This window comes from Maylandia zebra, linkage group LG22 (assembly GCF_041146795.1).
Source record: "Maylandia zebra isolate NMK-2024a linkage group LG22, Mzebra_GT3a, whole genome shotgun sequence".
NCBI classification, from domain to species: domain Eukaryota; kingdom Metazoa; phylum Chordata; class Actinopteri; order Cichliformes; family Cichlidae; genus Maylandia; species Maylandia zebra.
In genome coordinates, this window is record NC_135187.1 from 29,876,015 (window position 1) to 29,895,499 (window position 19,485).

At 45.7% G+C, this 19,485-nt stretch overlaps 1 protein-coding gene across 1 annotated transcript in view; it reads right to left on the minus strand.

The window, feature by feature from the left end:
• Window positions 1-4,649: 4,649 nt before the first annotated feature.
• Window positions 4,650-19,485, minus strand: part of LOC101481935 (CMP-N-acetylneuraminate-beta-galactosamide-alpha-2,3-sialyltransferase 1) — a 28,025-nt gene continuing 13,189 nt past the window's right edge. Inside the window, exon 8 of the mRNA XM_076879076.1 lies at window positions 4,650-7,199. Within this exon, the coding sequence (XP_076735191.1) occupies window positions 7,032-7,199 (168 nt within the window). The 3' untranslated portion in view covers window positions 4,650-7,031. The remainder of the gene's footprint in view (window positions 7,200-19,485) is intronic.

Genomic DNA, 19,485 nt, shown 5'->3' on the forward strand with positions numbered 1-19,485 from the left:
GCATAGTTATACAAGTATAACACACAGTGAAATGTAACCTGACACGCTCCTCGACATGTGCAAAAAAATTGGGGGGGTTGTAGAGGAAGAACATTATATATAGTATATACATTGGGTGTGCAGTAGTAGCAGCAAGCAGGTGAATTCTGTACATTAATTTGAATAGACATCTGACTATTTTACAGGATAGACAATATAAACATATTTAAAATTAAAGGAATTGAAATGTACATTGTGCCTTGGTTTAGTGTCTGGAAGAGTCCTGACTCATACAATTATAGATGATGTGAGAGGGCGAGTGTGTGTGTTTAGAGCACGGATGGCTTGGGGATAGAAGCTCCTCTTGAGTCTCTCTGTCCTTGCCCGGAAGATGCGAAACCTTCTACCAGATTGCAGAAGTTGGAACAGTTTGTTGCCAGGATGGGACGGGTCCTTTAGTATCTGCGCTGCTCTAGTCCGGCATCTCCTGGTGTAGGTGTCCTGAAGCGGGGGGAGAGCAATCCTGCAGCAGCGTTCTGCTGTACGGATCACTCTCTGGAGAGCTTTTTGGTCCTTCACACAGCTGTTCCCAAACCACGATGTCATGTTCTGTGTGAGGATGCTCTCCACAGCGCCTGTATAGAAAATCCTGAGGATCTTTGGAGAGACCCTGAACTTCCTCAGTTGTCGTAGGTGATACAGGCGCTGCCTAGACTTTTTGGTCTGGACCTGAATGTGGGCAGCCCATGTCAGGTCTGAGGAGATGTGGACACCAAGATACTTGAAGGACTGCACCCTCTCCACTGGAGCTCCATTGATGATAATGGGCTTGTAGTCTCTGTGCTGACTCCTTCTGAAGTCCACCACCAGCTCCTTGGTCTTGCTGACGTTCAGCTGGAGGTGATTGTCCTGGCACCATGATGCCAGATTCTTCACTTCATCCATGTAGGCCGTCTCATCGTTGTTGGAGATGGCACCCAACACCACTGTGTCGTCAGCAAACTTCACAATGGTGTTGGAGCCATGGGTGGCCACACAGTCTGAAGTGTAGAGGGAGTAGAGCAGTGGCGAGAGGACACATCCCTGAGGTGCTCCTGTGTTGATGGTGATGCTGTTGGAGAAGCACCTGCCCACCCTCACCACCTGAGTTCTGCCAGTGAGGAAGTCCAACACCCATGCACACAGACGGCTGTTAAGTCCCAGATCCCTCAGCTTTGTGAACAGTCTGCAGGGCAATATTGTGTTAAACGCTGAACTGTAATCAACAAACAGCATTCGCACATAGTTACCCTGTTTCTTGTCCACATGGCTGAGAGTGGTGTGTAGGACGTGGCCGATGGCATCCTCTGTGGATCTGTTGGATCTGTAGGCGAACTGCAGCGGATCTGTGGTGTCTGGGATGGAGGAGGAGATGATGTTCTTCAGCAGCCTCTCAAACACCTTCATTACTACCGAGGTCAGTGCAACTGGCCGGTAATCGTTCAGGGATGAGGGTTTGCTGTTCTTGGGCACAGGGATGATGGTGGATCTTTTGAAGCATGTGGGGACCACAGACTTCGCCAGGGACTCGTTGAAGATTTAAGTGAACACACCTGCTAGCTGGTCAGCACAGCAGCGCAGCAGACGGCCGGTGATGCCGTCTGGCCCCGCCGCTTTCCTTGTGTTCACTCTCCTCAATGCCGCTCGGACGTCATGCTCCGCGATGCTGGTCACCGGTCTCTCGCTGATGACGTCACTGTCCTCGGTAGTCAGGCGGTAGATAGCATTAGCCGCCTGGCTAACCTCGAAACGGGCGTAGAACTGATTCAGCTCGTTGGTGAATGCAGAGTCAGCAGCGTTGATCGGCGCAGTGTCCCTGGCTTTGTAGTCCGTAATGGTGCGTAGTCCGTGCCACATACTCCGTGTGTCGCCCTGGTGGAAGTGGGACTCCACACGTTTCCGGTACCGGCGTTTGGCATCTCTCACCGCGAGCCGCACGCCGTATGAGGCCGCTTTGTAGGCGCTCATATCGCCAGTGGCGAGACCCGCGTTGTAGGAGGCGGTCCTGGCGTTTACTGCGATCGATCTGTCCATCCACGGTTTCTGGTTTGGGAATGTGGTGACTCTCGCAGTGGGGATAATCTCCTCCGCTAGCATATTGACGAAGCATACTGCTACTTCCGTAAACTCGTTGATGTCGACTGCGCATGCTCTGAACATGTCCCAGTTGACGTCGTTGAGTGCGTCCTGTAGCGTAGCTTCTGATTGGGCAGTCCACCGTTTCACCTCCCTCGTGGTCACATCTTCCCTCCGTATGCTTTGCTTATACTGGGGAATGAGGAAGATGGCGTTGTGGTCAGACTTCCCAAAAGCCGGGTGTGAGACAGCTTTGTAGCCCTGCTTGTATGGCGTGTAGCAGTGATCCAAAATTCGATCCCCTCTCGTTGGACACGAGACATGCTGGTAAAAGTTTGGCATGACTTGTCTGAGGTTCGCTTTGTTAAAATCTCCTGCTACAATGAGGGCTGCGCCCGGGTCCTTGTTTTGAAGCGAGCTCAGCACATCATGTAATTTGGACAAAGCCATACCTGTGTCCGCTTGGGGTGGGATGTAGACCGCCGTGGCGATGACCGAGGTGAACTCACGGGGCAGGTAGAAAGGGCGGCACTTAATGCTCAGGAACTCCAGATGTGGCGAGCAGCCGCTGGAGAGAGTAGAAATGCTCCTGGCATCACACCACTTTCTGTTTACCATGAAACACACTCCCCCACCTTTGGTTTTGTTTGACTCTGCCGTTCTGTCCGCGCAGAGCACAAAGAATGAATCCGACGGAGTTACGGCCTGGTCAGGCACGGTGGGGGTCAGCCATGTCTCCGTGAAGCACAGAATGTTGCAGTCCCTCATGTCACGTTGGAAGGTGACCCTTGCTCTTAAGTCGTCGAGCTTGTTCTCCATGGATTGTACATTGGCCAGTATGATACTGGGCAGTGGTGCGCAATGCGCCTGCTGTCTCAGTCTGTTCCTAATACCAGCGCATTTCCCCCGGCGCTTCTTTGTTCTGCGCCTCGGATGAGCGGCCCGTCCTTTGTTGTTCTCCGCGCCGCGTAGAATCTCTGACGGCCAGGAAGGGTCGGGTTTAAAAGTGTCCAAGATTAGATGTGCAACCTTGGCACCGATGTTTACAAGTGATCCGCTGTCGTAAACTATAAGACTAGAGGATTTTGGGATGAAAACCAGAGCAAAAAATAGGTAAAAAACAAGAAAAGTAGATAGTCGGAGCGGAGTGGTCAGGAAGGCGTCTGGACGTGGCCGCGCCATCTTAAGACAAGACGGACCTCCTTGGAAATGTTCAATTTTCATTTCTTCTGCTAGCGTTGCTGCTTTTAGTCGAATGGTGACCGTCGAAACGCTTCTCCCACTCGTTCTTTGCTCAATGATCTACTGCTCGAGTCTTTCCTCCAACTCGGGCCACCTCGCCTTATGTCCGCGGAAACTCAGCTGCGTCTTCTTGACCTGTCGGAGCTCGTTTTCCAGCTTCCTCCACTTGCAAACCATCGATTCATTAATCTTAAATTCTCTCGCGGTTGCTCGATTTCCATGTTCTCCACATAGCTGATGGCCTTCAGTTTGAACTGTGCTTCATAAGCGTGTCTCTTTGCCATTTTCAGGGTTGTTAAAACAACGATGTTCTGCATAACGCACATACCTGTTCTTTTATATTCAATTCAATTTCAATTCAATTTTATTTATATAGCGCCAAATCACAACAAAAGTCGCCTCAAGGCACTTCATAAATATACAATCAACGCCCACACTTCCCCCTTTAGCGTTCTCATGGTGTTCTCTACTACGTCTTCCTTACAACAACAACACACACAGGGCGCACTGCACTATAGGGTGCGCCGCACTTTTTGAAGAAAATCTAAGACTTTTATGTGCGCCTTATAGTCGTGAAAATACGGTATATTGCTTTTCATTGTTCAGGTGTACATTTTGGGCTGTACAGTGTAACCATATGTTGAAAAGCATTATTAAAATAAACATTTTTAGTGTTGTACCCTACTGAAGGCATTATGTTAATAGTTCCCAGATTCATCTTTGGAAGTAAGGTCAGTATGCTTCCCCCACATTTATCATTATCGTGAAATGAGAACATGTTCCTTCTATTGTAAACTTGTTATGAGGCAATGACTATGTTATCTTACAAGCCGAGCAATAACAAATAATCACACACACATAAAAGCAACAAACACAATTTTCTTATACAAAATAACTAAAATAACTAATAATTTAAGTGACTTAAATATATAAAGTACATTCCAGGGTCCATCTATGTCAGAAACGATTAAGATGGGTGGCTAATATGTATTCCATCATCCAGCTGGGGCCTTTCGTGCATGTTCTCCCCGTATTTGCCTGGGTTCTGTTTGGGTATTCTGGCTTCCTCCCCCAAAAGATATACATAGGGTTAGGTTAACTGGTGATTCTAATTTGCCCATAGGTGTGAAAGCGAGTGCAAACTGTTATCTGTTCCCTGTGACAGACTGGCAATCTGTCCAGGGTTAACCCCACCTCTTGTCCTATGATAACTGGCATATGCTCCAAATCCCCCACAACCCTGATAAGGATAAGCAAGAATGGATCGATGGAAAATTGGCATTCGGAAAAAGAACACAAATCAAACACACTGCTCTCAGGCACATCTGTTTATTTAAAACCTTGTTCAATCTTTATTATGGAAAGGTATGACTTGTCTTGAAAGGTATACTTGAAAGGTATCCAGTATGACTATCAAATGTATTCAATAACCCTTTAGCAACAAACCTCTATACTTTTCTTTTTTTTTTTCATGAACAAGTTACAGGGGATTATGACTGCACTTTGGATTTTGCATTGTATTTTCTATTATTTTGGAGGCAAAATGTATATAAGCAGGGCTGGACTGGGACAAAAAATCAGCCCGGGTATTTTGACTAGAGACCGGCCCACCAGGTATTATAGGAAAAACCATAAAGCCTTAGAATGAAAACAAACGTTGTTGTGACAGTGATGTGCACTGTCTTGTTGGTACATATGTATCAATCTAATAAACTTAAACCTACACCATCCTCCCTATTCTGGTATTCTAAACAGTACTTAGCCAAAACCCAAAGGCTGCTTGGTTGAGTTAACTTCCTGAACTATCTACAACATATGGTGGAAACCTGAAATTAAGACAGAGAAGACTAGAGGTGAGACATGATCATTACTGAATATTAAAAATAATAAATGACAGATTTAGTGATATTTTCATAAACTATTTATTTACCACATCAATAAACAGCATGGCAGGGCAAAATATTTTTTCTAACATAGCAACCTTTTAAAAGTGAAAGGCGACAGAAAGACAGGTGAGAAAGATTAAAACTTAACTGACTTTTTGATAGGATTTTACACAAAGTACTAGTACAGTATCTAGAAAATGTAGGAAGATACTAGCATCATGTACAGTACTTTCTTCTGAAGAAATTATGTTGGGACCCTGAAAAAAAACTTACTATGTACAATAATGGATTTCTATAAATTTGATATCAGATGAAAACTTTGGTTGTAAGATTCGGATAATTATTAGTTAAAAGCTAGAAATTTTAAATGAGAATAAGAGAGAAAAGTATTTCTTTGTGCCCCCCTTTCCCTGTTAATGCTCTACCTGGCCCCATGGCAAAACTTTGGTAGACCCGCCCCTGCACAGTTAACAGCTGCCAGCTACATAGAAAAGGATCCTGGTGTAAGTTGTCTCTCAGAAGCAGTTCATGGCTTTCCTTCAACTCATTCATGTCAGCCAAAAGGTAAACCAGTTTCTCCATCACCTGTTCAGCTCTGATGATTCAGTAAGGACATCTCCTGGTTTTATCTTCATGTTTCCCTCTCACCAGATAACCAAACCGATATCATGACCAGCAGCTTTTATGGCTCCAACAAACATCAGCTGATACTAGAAAGTAATATTAAATAAATTCTAACAACAGCTTATCAAGTTTAAAGGCGCTTCTGCTGTTTAACGCGACCTCCGCTAGTTTCCTCTTTCTGGCGCAAAGCGGGAGATAAACAAGCAAGAGAGACGGGACTTGAGGCAGAAACGCTGATCAGCTGATCATTGATCAGTTTCATGATTGAAGTAGCAGCAGGAGAGGGAGGGGGGAGAATGAGAGAAGAAGAGGCAGCTGACAGGGTAAAGACACAGAATAACTCCAGCTTTTTGTCTTTTTCTTTATTGTAGCTGAAGTACGGGACAAATCGCATTTATTTTCAGCTCAATACGAAACGCGTAATATTAACTCTGAATACCAGAGGATTCCGTTTTTTACAGGATGGTAGACAACTCTACTAATTAACCATATGAATAAAATAAAGTTCACCAGTAACATATAGCACCCACCCAGCTGTATAAAAACTCTGTCATGCTAGCTAGTACACAGTACGAGTTATTGTAACTGACTGTAAAAAGTTAGCACAACGAAAACAAACTACAACTAAACTTGGTTTATATCTGACCCAGATAGACTGCAGGTCATAACTTCTTACCTGAAGCTCATTTCACCTGACAGTCAGACCGGCGGCTGCCATGGGTCTCTCCACCTCTGCCTCCCCTTTCCCCCATCCACCTGCTGGCCTCCAGTACTTGCTAATTTTACTGAATCTGTGAAAGCTCCACCATAGCCACTACCAAACAATTGAGTTAATTTTACATGTCTGCCAGCATCTGTCCAATCCGCCACCTTTCACTGTTTACACGGTTACGAAAAAAAGACAACAACAACAACAAAACATCGGCCCATTTAAAACAAAAAATTACCATCGGCCCACCGGGCAAATGCCCGGTATGCCCAATGGCCAGTCCAGCTATGTATATAAGGTTACTAGTGATAAAGTCAAATATAGATAAAGTTAGTGTATAGTGGTGTTTATTTTGAAGGGGGGGGGGGGGGGGGGGGGGGGGGGCAATTACCATCACTTATTCATTTTTATAACACAGGTCTATGGTTAGATGATTTGCAACTGATAAAGACAGAAATGAAAACATGAAAAAGAAATTACCATCCTTTAAAAAAAACAATTGTCTTCTTTTTGTGTAATTTCTCTATCATTTTATATTCGTCTGCTCCTGGATGGGCTCCTGTTTTAAATTTTTTGTTTTTGAAGATTTCAAAGTAATGGCTCCAGCTTCCCCCGCTGTCTGCTCCAAACCCAAAGATAGTGACCTGGGGAAAAAAATTGAAGTAAAGATTTAATGTATTGTTTCCACTAGGAGCATTCTATTTATTTGTTTATTCATTCATTCTTTTATATATTAACTAATAGCATTCTTAAAAGACATCATTATCTCCATGTCCTATTGAGGACATGGAGAATACCACAAAGCTGACTGAGGAGTTAATGAAAATCAGCCCATAGAGCACTTTATGCATAAATGCTGTGATGACAGGGATTCTGCAAAAGGAATAGGGATGGGTAGTATCTTCACTGACAGTTTTAGCGTTAATGAGAGCACTCACTGGAGTGAAGGTTCTTCTAGCAGTACAACAACCCTAAGCATGCAACCAAGATAACAAAAAAGTGACTTCTTGACCACTTTGTAAATGTCCTTGAGTGGTACAGCCAGATTCCAGACTGGAACATGACTGATAATCATTGATAATCACTTCTCAGTCCTGGGATCCCCTAAGTGTCATGTTTCTGGGTCCTTTTGACCCAGTTTTTTGTTTGTTTGATTTTTTTGTTTTTTTGGTGGGGGGGGGGGGGTGTTGTGCATTTTTGGTCATTCAAATCAAATCAAATCAAATCACTTTTATTGTCACATCACATGTGCAGGTACATTGGTACAGCACATGTGAGTGAAATTCTTGTGTGCGAGCTTCACAAGCAACAGAGTTGTGCAAAATACAATAATGTAAACAAGCAAAATACAAGAATGGCTACATCTGAAACTAATAAATATATGTACAATATATAATAGTATATGCATTTCTGGATGTGTATACTAAATATTTTTCTACGTGTGTGTGTGTGTGTGTGTGTGTGTGTGTGTGTGTACACATATTTTACAAATTAAATAGAGTAAACAATAAATAAAAATTATAAAAATATACAGAGTTGAGACATGTGCAAAACAGTGGCATTACTGTACAGTATGGAGTGCATAATGTTGAAGTTCCAGTAGTGAAAGTGAGGTGTCTATGACGTGTTCAGCAGTCTGATGGCCTGATGGAAAAAGCTGTCTCTCAGTCTGCTGGTATGGGACCGGATGCTGCAGAACCTCCTTCCTGATGGAAGTAGTCTGAACAGTCTATGGCTGGGGTGACTGGAGTCTTTGATGATCCTCCCCGCTTTCCTCAGGCAGCGCTTCCTGTAGATGTCTTGGAGGGAGGGAAGCTCACCTCCAATTATCCGTTCAGAGCACCGCACTACTCGCTGGAGAGCTTTGCAGTTGTAGGCGGTGCTGTTGCCATACCAGGTGGTGATGCATCCAGTGAGGATGCTCTCAATGGCACAGTGATAGAAGGTCCTGAGGATGCGGGGGCTCATGCCGAATCTTTTCAGTCTCCTGAGAAAGAAGAGGCGCTGCTGCGCCTTCTTCACTGTTTTGTTTGTGTGTACTGACCACGTAAGATCCTCAGCCAGATGTACACCAAGGAAGCGGAAGCTGCTCACTCTCTCCACAGCAGCGCCGTTGATGGTGATGGGGGTGTGTACTTCTCTGCACCTCCGGAAGTCCACTATCAACTCCTTTGTCTTTGCGACGTTGAGGGTGAGATGGTTGTCTTGACACCAGTGGGTCAGGGCGCTGACCTCCTCCCTGTAAGCCGTCTCATCACCATTGGTGATAAGACCCACCACTGTAGTGTCGTCCGCAAACTTCACAATGATTTTGGAGTTGTTAGTGGCTGTGCAGTCGTAGGTGTAGAGTGAGTATAGGAGAGGGCTCAGTACACACCCCTGTGGAGCACCAGTGTTCAGTGTGATGGGGGATGAGGTGATGCTGCCCAGTCTGACCACTTGGCGTCTGTCAGACAGGAAGCTAAGGATCCAGCTGCAAAGGGAGCTGCTCAGTCCTAGATCCTGCAGTATCCTGTCCAGCTTCGAGGGAACGATGGTATTGAATGCTGAGCTGTAATCTACAAACAGCATTCTCACATACGTGTCTCTCTTCTCCAGGTGTGACAGGGCAGTGTGTAGTGTCAGGGCTATGGCATCATCAGTGGACCTGTTGTGGCGGTATGCGAACTGTAGAGGGTCCAGTGAGTCGGGTAGTGCAGAGCAGATGAAGTCCCTGACCAGCTTCTCGAAGCATTTGCTTACGATGGGGGTCAGGGCTACAGGTCGCCAGTCGTTCAATGAGGAGATGGTGGAGGATTTGGGTACAGGGACGATGGTGGCCATTTTGAAGCAGGCTGGGACTACAGACAGAGAGAGGGAAAGGTTGAAGATGTGCGTGAACACTCCAGCCAGCTGAGCCGCGCATGACTTGAGGACAAGGCCGGGAATCCCGTCCGGACCAGTAGCTTTGCGTGCGTTCACCTTCCTGAAGCACCTCCGCACATCCTCCTCAGACACAGTGTGCGCACTGACGTCATCCGCAGTGCGCACACTGTCCGGTCTCATGGTGTTCGCTGTGTCGAATCTAGCGTAGAATACGTTTAGATCCTCACACAGAGAGGCCGTGGTCTGCGGTGTGCTGGTTTTCCCTCTAAAGTCTGTGATCGTGTTTAGTCCCTGCCACATACTCCGAGGGTTGTCAAACTGTTGCTCCACCCTGTCCCTGTACTCACGTTTGGCTGCTTTGATCGTCTTCCGGAGTTGGTAATGTGCGTGTTTGTAGTCCGATGTGTTCGCGGAGGCAAAGGCGGTGCTCCGTGCCGCCAGTGCCGCGCGAACATCTCCGTTAATCCAGGGTTTTTGATTGATTCTGTATTATTTTTGAGTTCACTTGTATTCTATGGTTCCTAGCTTATTCTGTTCAGTATGGTTTATTAGATCTCCCCTTGTGTCTTTGTCCTCTGTCTCACCTGAATGTCTGTGTTTATACAATGTGAGCCTTGTGTCTTGTTTCCCCTCCATGTGTTTTATTCCTTCATATTTCCCTAGTCCATCATTTTTGTTCTCTCTCTCCCTCGCTCCCTCTCGGTTGCCTCTCCTCCATACTTTGATAGTCTCCCGTCAGTGTGCGTTATTTTGTGTTTGCTCTTCCCCTGTCTCTTTATGGTTATTCATGCCAGCTGTGCTTTCCATGTGTTCTCACTTCCCTCATGATCCGTCTGTGTATTTATGTCCGCATCTCCCTCAGTTCCGTGTCCTCATAGCTTTGTGACTCTCCCTGTGTTTCCCTGTGTGAATGATTATTAGAATTCCCCAGTTTAGTTCTGTATGATTTTTCCTTTTTCCAGCAATAAATCCATGTTTTTTGAGTTCACTTCCTGCTTCTGGGAGTCTGCTTTTGGGTCCTATTCCTGCCTGCACACAGCGAGTTCATGACACTGAGGCCACTTGCCCACTTTGGGGGTCAATGTTCCAATTACCACTGAATCACTGTTGTGTTGCCTTCACCCACCAGATCTTCTCAAGGTCCTTTCTCAGCCCTAGGTATATCTCAAGCTTCTCGTGTTCCTTTTTCCTGAGGTTGCTATCACTTGGTATAACTAACCAATATGTTGTGTCTATCTTGCTGATGTACTCATGAATCTTTTGTTTCATCCTAGTCAGTGGTTGTGACACTCAATAGACCTTGGTCACCTTCCCTTCTTAGGACAATGTCTCAGGTGGCTGAGTTGCAGCTTTTCCAGTGGCCTCTTCATGGTTCCTATTTGCCTGTTGAAGTCCCTGGTACTTGTGGCTATCCTCAGTGTCTACAAGGTTCTGGTAGTGCTATTCCCTTGGTTCTGAGTAGTTTCCCTCTCTTTATTACCATCTGACAACAGTTCTTCCGTCTGAATGACATTCCAATGTCATTGTTGTACATCCAAGAGAATTGATGTCACTCCTGGCATACATGTAACACCTGTCTCATGTAGCTGTGAGTGGGGCCTGGGTCTCAAAGGTGTAATTTGCTTTTGATATTGTCTTGTTCATGCTTATAACCCAAAATATAAATCAACAAGCAACAAGACAAGCATATCAATTGAAATGCACTTCACTTTAGTGAGTGATTCCCAGTAGAAAGAAAAAAACGAAATAAAGTAAAAACATTTCGTTAGCTTCATAGCATAATTGACTAAGTCATTGACTTAGTCAAATGACTTAGGCACTTATGCTATGAAGCTAACGATTTGAGTTTAGTGGTAAATTAATATGTAGAACTGATAAAGTGGTGTTCACTACATTTCATTCACTATGATCAGGGGTGCACATAAGTGGTCCGCAGGTGCGCATGCGCTGTCAAAATAAAAGACGTGCACCAGATAAGAAGTTGCAACGTGCGTTTACGTACATATAAAACGCACTGTTTTTGTCCGCTAGAGTGGGATTTTCACGGCATATTCTGCCCCACTTCTCTGTGCGTTCATCATTTGTTTGAAGCCAGCTCACCTCCTGCAACCACTTTTCCGAGAATACGCGCTTCTTTTGCGGGTTCAGACTCCTTCTGACATTTCTTTGGAAGTGGAGGAACACCAAAGTAATTGCTTAAAGGAGCTTGCTTCTTCGACATCTTTAAGAATTCTAAACAAATGTCTGTCCTCCTCCAGAAAATCTTATGTACGCAAATGCGCGGGTAGCCCACGCACACTCAGTCCCAGACGTTCTTAAAAATAAAACCCTTGTTGCAGGCCTAAATCATGGCTGGGGTGCACTGTGGCCACTTCACTTGTAAACAACCAATAAAATAAAAGGCGCATGCCAACATCGATATTCAGAGCTTCAGACAATTCAAAGGGACAGATGGGAAAAAGGGCATCAAGGCTACCAGCAGGGTTCAGCCACGACACACAAAACCCACAGTCACACTAAATTCAAAACTCAAATCAGCAGAAGAGACCATACGAGCTTTGCTTCCATCACACTGGTAAAACGTCTGTCTCCTCCTCCTCTTGGTAGGTTACAACAGCTCCACATATGAGGTACTTTCAACCATGAAAGTAACAGCATGTTGCTAGTTTACAGACTCAAATGTCCACTCGATAGCAGTAGCTTATCTCTCCTCCCTCTCTCACACACAGTAGACCCCACAGCCCCCGCCAAATCCCACCCCTTTACCTAAAACTCTTATGGATTGGCTGGGGGCACACGAGCTTTATTACATGCCTATAAAATTAAACAATATAATAAAGGACACTTCAAAATGTAAATAAGAAGGCAGTGAGTCTAAACAATACACATCACATACGTTAAACACGTGCATTCCAAACTTTTCCACTTAAAGGTTAAATGATATAATTTTTAAATAGTTTCTCTCTACATTTTAACTATTTGTCATGGTCCTGGGTCAGTGACCCAGCGCTTTTGGTTATCATTTTCTAGTTTATGATGATGATTATTATTTTTTGAGTTCTGTGTTATTTTTGGTCTGCCTTTGAGTCTGTGTCTCTGTCTGTCTATGGTGTCACCCCATCTGTTTGTGAATCTGTCTGTTTAGTTCAATGTCTTGTCTGGTTCCATGTGTCTGAGTTTCCTGTTTTATTGTGAAGGTCTGTGTCATATGTGAGTGTGCTCAGTTTACGTTTCCCCTGCCTCGTCAGCTGTGATTTCTCCCAGGTGTGTTCCCCTCCTGTCTCACATCCCTTGATTACTGCCATCTGTGTATTTAAGCCCTGTGTTTCTCTGTGTTAGTGTCGCGTCGTACCCTCAACTAGCTGTGTGTTCTGCTGCTATGTTCCTAGTGTTTGGTCTTCTGCTCCAGTTTAGTGTTTCTTTCCAGTGTTTCAGTCCTTGGTTCCTCTGTTCTGACTTTTGGTTTTCTTTTGGTGAGTTTAGTTTGTACAAGGTTTTTCCCAGCAATAAAGCTGCGCTTTAAGTTTCACTTCCGTGTCTGAGTTCTGCATTTTGGGTCCACCACTCCTGCTTGCCTGCCACACAGCGATTCATGACACTATTAATATGCTTTTGAAAATTTAAGAACATAATGACCTGAGATCGCTTTTTCAGTAATCAAAATAAACAATTTGTTTTGGCAAAGGCTACATACAGCTTGATGTCATCCAGATTGAGTTGTTGAATAACAGTTGCACTATTCTGTAGTTGGTTTCCATAGCCAGGCTTGTTAATAAACTGGCTAAGGGGATTCGAGCTTATGCAGAACAGCAGTGGGGACAGAGCAAAATGGCACATTTGATAAAACTTGTGCAACTGGCTTGAAGTTTGCCTGTATTGTTGTTCACTACATCTCTATTGAATACACTAAGTACAGTTTTCACAATTTCTGTTGCTGGGATCTTAGCTCCACTAGCCACTGAACATTGTTGTTATAGGTTGCATCCTTCTCTCATATGCACTTCCACTTTTGTTAAATCTTCAGCCTTGGTGGGGCTGTTGTCATATTGGCAAGTGGTACATTTATTTATATAACACCCAGCACGCCCCTGCGGGCGGTTTATCCTTCAAGCTCGGGTCCTCTACCAGAGGCCTGGGAGCTTGAGGGTTCTGCGCAGTATCTTAGCTGTTCCCAGGACTGCGCTCTTCTGGACAGAGATCTCCGATGTTATTCCCGGGATCTGCTGGAGCCACTCGCCTAGCTTGGGAGTCACCGCACCTAGTGCTCCGATTACCACAGGGACCACCGTTACCTTCACCCTCCACATCCTCTCGAGCTCTTCTCTGAGCCCTTGGTATTTCTCCAGCTTCTCGTGTTCCTTCTTCCTGATATTGCTGTCATTCGGAACTGCTACATCGATCACTAAGGCCGTCTTCTTCTGTTTGTCTACCACCACTATGTCCGGTTGGTTAGCCACCACCATTTTGTCCGTCTGTATCTGGAAGTCCCACAAGATCTTAGCTCGGTCATTCTCCACCACCCTTGGGGGCATCTCCCATTTTGACCTCGGGACTTCCAGGTTATACTCGGCACAGATGTTCCTGTACACTATGCCGGCCACTTGGTTATGGCGTTCCATGTATGCCTTGCCTGCTAGCATCTTGCACCCTGCTGTTATGTGCTGGATTGTCTCTGGGGCATCTTTACACAGCCTGCACCTGGGGTCTTGCCTGGTGTGATAGACCCCAGCCTCTATGGATCTTGTACTCAGAGCTTGTTCTTGTGCTGCCATGATCAGTGCCTCTGTGCTGTCTTTCAGTCCAGCTTTGTCCAGCCACTGGTAGGATTTCTGGATATCAGCCACCCCCTCTATCTGCCGGTGGTACATACCGTGCAGGGGCCTGTCCTTCCATGATGGTTCCTCGTCTCCCTCCTCTTTCTTGGGTTTCTGCTGCCTGAGGTATTCACTGAGCACATCTTCCCAATGTATTCTTGGATGTTCGTTGTCTCATCCTGGACTGTGGTGCTGACACTCACCAGTCCCCGGCCCCCTTCCTTCCGCTTAGCGTACAGCCTCAGGGTGCTGGACTTAGGGTGAAACCCTCCATGCATGGTAAGGAGCTTTCTTGTCTTTATGTCAGTGGCTTCTATCTCCTCCTTTGGCCAGCCTATTACCCCAGCAGGGTACCTGATCACGGGCAGGGCGTACGTGTTGATGGCCCGGATCTTGTTCTTACCATTCAGCTGACTCCTCAGGACTTGCCTGACCCTCTGCAGGTACTTGGTGGTTGCAACTTTTCTAGCGGCCTCTTCATTGTTCCCATTCGCCTGCGGGATCCCCAGCTACTTGTAACTGTCCTCTATGTCTGCAATGTTGCCTTCTGGTAGTTCAATCCCCTCAGTTCTGACTACCTTCCCTCTCTTTGTTACCATCCGGCTACACTTCTCCAGTCCGAACGACATTCCAATGTCATTGCTGTATAGCCTGGTAGTGTGGATCAGTGAATCGATGTCTCGTTCACTCTTGGCATACAGCTTGATGTCATCCATGTACAGGAGGTGGCTGACAACTGCTCCGTTCCGTAGTCGGTATCCGTAGCCAGTCTTGTTAATGATCTCACTGAGGGGGTTCAGGCCTATGCAGAACAGCAGTGGGGACAGAGCATCTCCTTGGTAGATCCCGCACTTGATGGTGACTTGTGCTATGGGCTTGGAGTTGGCCTCTAGTGTTGTACACCACATCCCCATTGAGTTCCTGATGAAGGCTCTTAGGGTCCCATTGATCTTGTACAATTCTAGGCATTCCAGTATCCAGCTGTGGGGCATTGAGTCATAGGCCTTCTTGTAATCAATCCAGGCAGTGCACAGGTTGGTCAGTCTGGTCTTGCAGTCTCAGCTGACTGTTCTGTCTACCAGTAGCTGGTGTTTTGCGCCTCTGGTATTCTTGCCAATTCCTTTCTGTGTCTCACTCATGTATTGACCCATGTGCCTGTTGATCTTAGCCGATATGATGCATGACAGGAGCTTCCATGTAGTACTGAGGCAGGTTATTGGTCGGTAGTTGGAGGGGACCGGTCCTTTCTTGGGGTCCTTGGGGATCAGGACCGTCCGACCTTCGGTTAGCCATTCCGGGTGTCTCTCGTTAACAAGCAGCTGATTCATTTGTGCTGCCAGTCGCTCGTGGAGTGCAGTCAGCTTCTTTAGCCAGTAGGTGTGAACCATGTCGGGCCCTGGTGCTGTCCAACTCTTCATACTGGAGACCCTTTCTTGGATATCTGCCACTGTGATGGTTACTGGACCCTGTTCAGGGAGGTCGCTGTGGTCTGCCCTCAGATCCACTAGCCACTGAGCATTGCCGTTATGGGTTGCGTCCTTCTCCCATATGCTCTTCCAGTATTGCTCCGTCTCCAGCCTTGGTGGTGCTGTTCTCTTATTGTTCCCTTGCCACTGAGAGTACACCTTTGCTGGTTCTGTTGAGAACAGCTGGTTTATTCTCCTGCCTTCTATCTCTCTGGTGTACCTCCTCAAGCGACTGGCCAAGGCTGTGAGTCTTTGCTTGGCAGTTTCCAAGGCCTCAGGTATGGACAGCTTGCTGTATTTCTTATGCACCTTCTTTGTCGCACCTTTCTGCAACTCCGTTAGTTGGCTAACCTCCCTCCGTGCTACTTTGATCTTGCCCTCTAGCCTCCTTCTCCATGGAGGGTACTGCCCCTTGTGGCTGTTCAACTTGTAGCCAAGCATCTCACTGATCACTGCTGCCGTATTGTAGATCAGCTTGTTAGAGTCGGTAATCGTGGTTGTAGGTATTGTCCGTAGTGCTGCATTAACATCATCTAGCAGACCTTCTGAGGGTACTTCACGTAATCTTGGTAACCGGCTACGGGGGATCCAGGTTTCAAGCTTGGCCATGATCCTATTTTTCAGGTCAGCTCCTCTCGCACTCAACGATCCTTCTCCTATCGCACTTGGGGCTATGTACCCAATCTCGGGTGGGGGTGATGATATTTCCCCCCTGACCTGGCGTCCTGACTCCTCCTTGCCTCCATTTGTGTTGTACCTCGTCAATCTCTAGGGGTGAGAGCAGTCCCTTCTTTCGAATGTTGGAACACTGAGCTACTAGTTGTTTCGCCGTCATTGTGGATGTTGGGTATCGAAGAATCCATAGGTCCCTCATCCTATTCATGTAGCCCCTTCCGCCGGGGTTACTTGCGTAGTAGCATTCCAACAACGCCCTGTTTATCTCCAGTGTTTCCTCGGAGGGGTCTCTCTGTACTGGGGCTGTGATCGACCGTGGCTGCTGGGTCTCTGGGGGTCCTCTCAGCCTGGCTGGGGGGCTCCTTTGCCTCCCTTCTGCTGTGTGCCCAGCCTGGAGGCTGTGGTCTGTGACCGGCTCCCGGTGCAGACAGCTCCCTGTTATAGTGTTTCCTCACTTGGCTCATGTGAACCCTGCCCAATTTTTACTCTTTAAGTGTGCGCGTGTGTGTGTGTGTGTGTTGTGTGTTGTGTGTTGTGTGTGTGTGTGTGGGGGGGGGATATGTGTGTATTGTCTGTGAAGGTTCTCAGTCATCCAGGTCATCGTAGTCAAAGGAGCTTGCAAAGAAAAGCGTCTGGACTTCTTTGAGTTACTTGAAGATGTTTCACCTCTCATCCGAGAAGCTTCTTCAGTTCTAAGGTCAAATGGTAGAGAGTCCCAGATATAAACCTAGTGGGAGTAACCCCCCACAGAGGGACAAAAGGACCCCCTGATGATCCTCTAATCGCCTGAGCCAAGGTGTGAAACTGGGTGTGGGTCCCAATCAGCCAGAGTTTCGGGTGTGTTCATTGTGAAACCTGGCCCCACCTTATCATGCGAATTCCTGAGGTCAGATGGCCCAGGATGTGAGTGGGCGTTAAGGCGTCTGGGAAGGGATCTCAAAACTGGATTATAGATGGCAGAGAGTTGGTGTCGTAAACCCCCGCCTCTGTTCAAAGATGGTCGCTCACAGTGGACATAGATGGCTTCTTTCACTCCTCTTTCAAACCATCTGTCCTCTCTGTCCAAAATGTGAACATTGGCATCCTCGAAAGAGTGTCCTTTATCCTTAAGATGCAGATGGACTGCTGAGTCTTGTCCTGTGGAGGTGGCTCTTCTGTGTTGTGCCATGCGCTTGTGAAGTGGCTGTTTGGTCTCTCCAATGTAGAGGTCTGGGCATTCCTCGCTGCACTGTACAGCATACACCACATTGTTAAGTCTGTGTTTTGGCGTTTTGTCTTTCGGGTGAACCAGTTTTTTGTCTGAGCGTGTTGCTGGGTCTGAAATGCACCGGGATGTCATGCTTGGAGAAAACTCTCCTGAATTTTTCTGATACACCGGCTACATAGGGGATGACAATGCTGTTGCGTCTGTCCTTCTTATCCTCCCTCGCTGGTGTCTGGTCTTCTTTTCTGTGCCTCTTTGCTGACTTTAAGAACGCCCATTTAGGATAGCCGCACGTTTTGGGACTCTCCACCATTTGACCTTAGAACTGAAGAAGCTTCACGGATGAGAGGTGAAACGTCTTCAAGTAACTTAAAGAAGTCCAGACGCTTTTCTTTGCAAGCTCCTTTGATATTTGTGTATTCACATCATTTATGTTAATGAGAGTGTGGAGAGTGAGTTGGAGGGTGGGGTGGGCTGCTTTTAACTATGTAAAGCACTTTGTGCTACATTTTTTGTATGAAAAGTGCTTTATAAATAAAGATTGATTGATTGATTGTGTGACACGTTGGTAATGGGACACCTTTTTTATAGTTTACGAGTTGGAACTGAACCAGCTGATTTTAATTTGCACTAAGTGGCAGGATTTACAGTTACTGATAGATTTTAGCTGGTATCATGACTTAATGATTTTTTTTTAATACATCTTCCAGAATTTCAAGAAAATTTTTTCACTTTGTCATTATATTGTGCATATTGTGTGTGAAATTCTGAAAAATGAGTTTGGAACAATAACAAATGAAGGGCTGTGATACTTCCCAAACAGCCTGTTTATTTTGGTATGAAAATAATGTTTTAATGTTTAGATTGAGTTAATGTTAATTTTCAATGTTTAAGTGATCATCATACTTGTTACTTTAGCAGACCTAGTGCCTACAGATTATATTCAGACATTTAAATATATTCAGCCAACTGTTAGATTTTAAATAAAATATTTTAGTAGAACTGAAAAAATATATACATCAAACATAAACTAAGGAAATTTCTGAATGTGGTAACCCTTGATTTTTAAATGTCAACTTAATTTCCCTTAAAGTCCCTAAGGGTCCCAAAGCGCTTTACATATTCAGTCATCCACCCATTCACGCACACATTCACACACTGGTGATGGCAAGCTACATTGTAGCTACAGCCACCCTGGGGCGCACTTACAGAGGCGAGGCTGCCGGACACTGGTGGACTCTGACCCCCACCAGTAGGCAACGGGTGAAGTGTCTTCCCCAAGGACACAAGATCGCCCATTTAAACAAAACCTGACACAAAAATTGTTTTTCAGGCAAACAAACACATTCAGCTCAAAAATCATGTTACACTGTTCTTGCCAAGTTAAAACTAATTGTTGAATCTGGTTGTTACACCCCGGCCTAGGCAACCGGGGTGCAACGCAGGAAAATAAAAATAAGGCAAAACACACGAGAATAAAACTAAAGCTCTCCACCAAAATCCCAAAACGAAGGTGTCTCAAACGAAAATATTAACAAACCCATTCACAACTATTTACAACAGACTATTTATTTACAACAAACACACCAAACTATTTACAACACGGGGGAGATCGCGACCATGACCAACTGACACACAAGGCTTAAATACATAGAAGGAGCAATCAGGGAATGGACCACAGGAGGGAAACACAGCTGGGGCAAATTAGAACTGACGAGACAGGGAAAACGTAAACTGAACACACTAAAATAACACAGACTTTCAAAGTAAAGCAGGAAATACATAACAGTCACGCAAAAACAAAACACTGACACACCGAAACGTAACATTTCCCCCTACCCAAAAATCAAACATGTAACCCCAAGTGAAATGTTTGATCAAAACCGGATGAAGGCTGGTGGAGGCT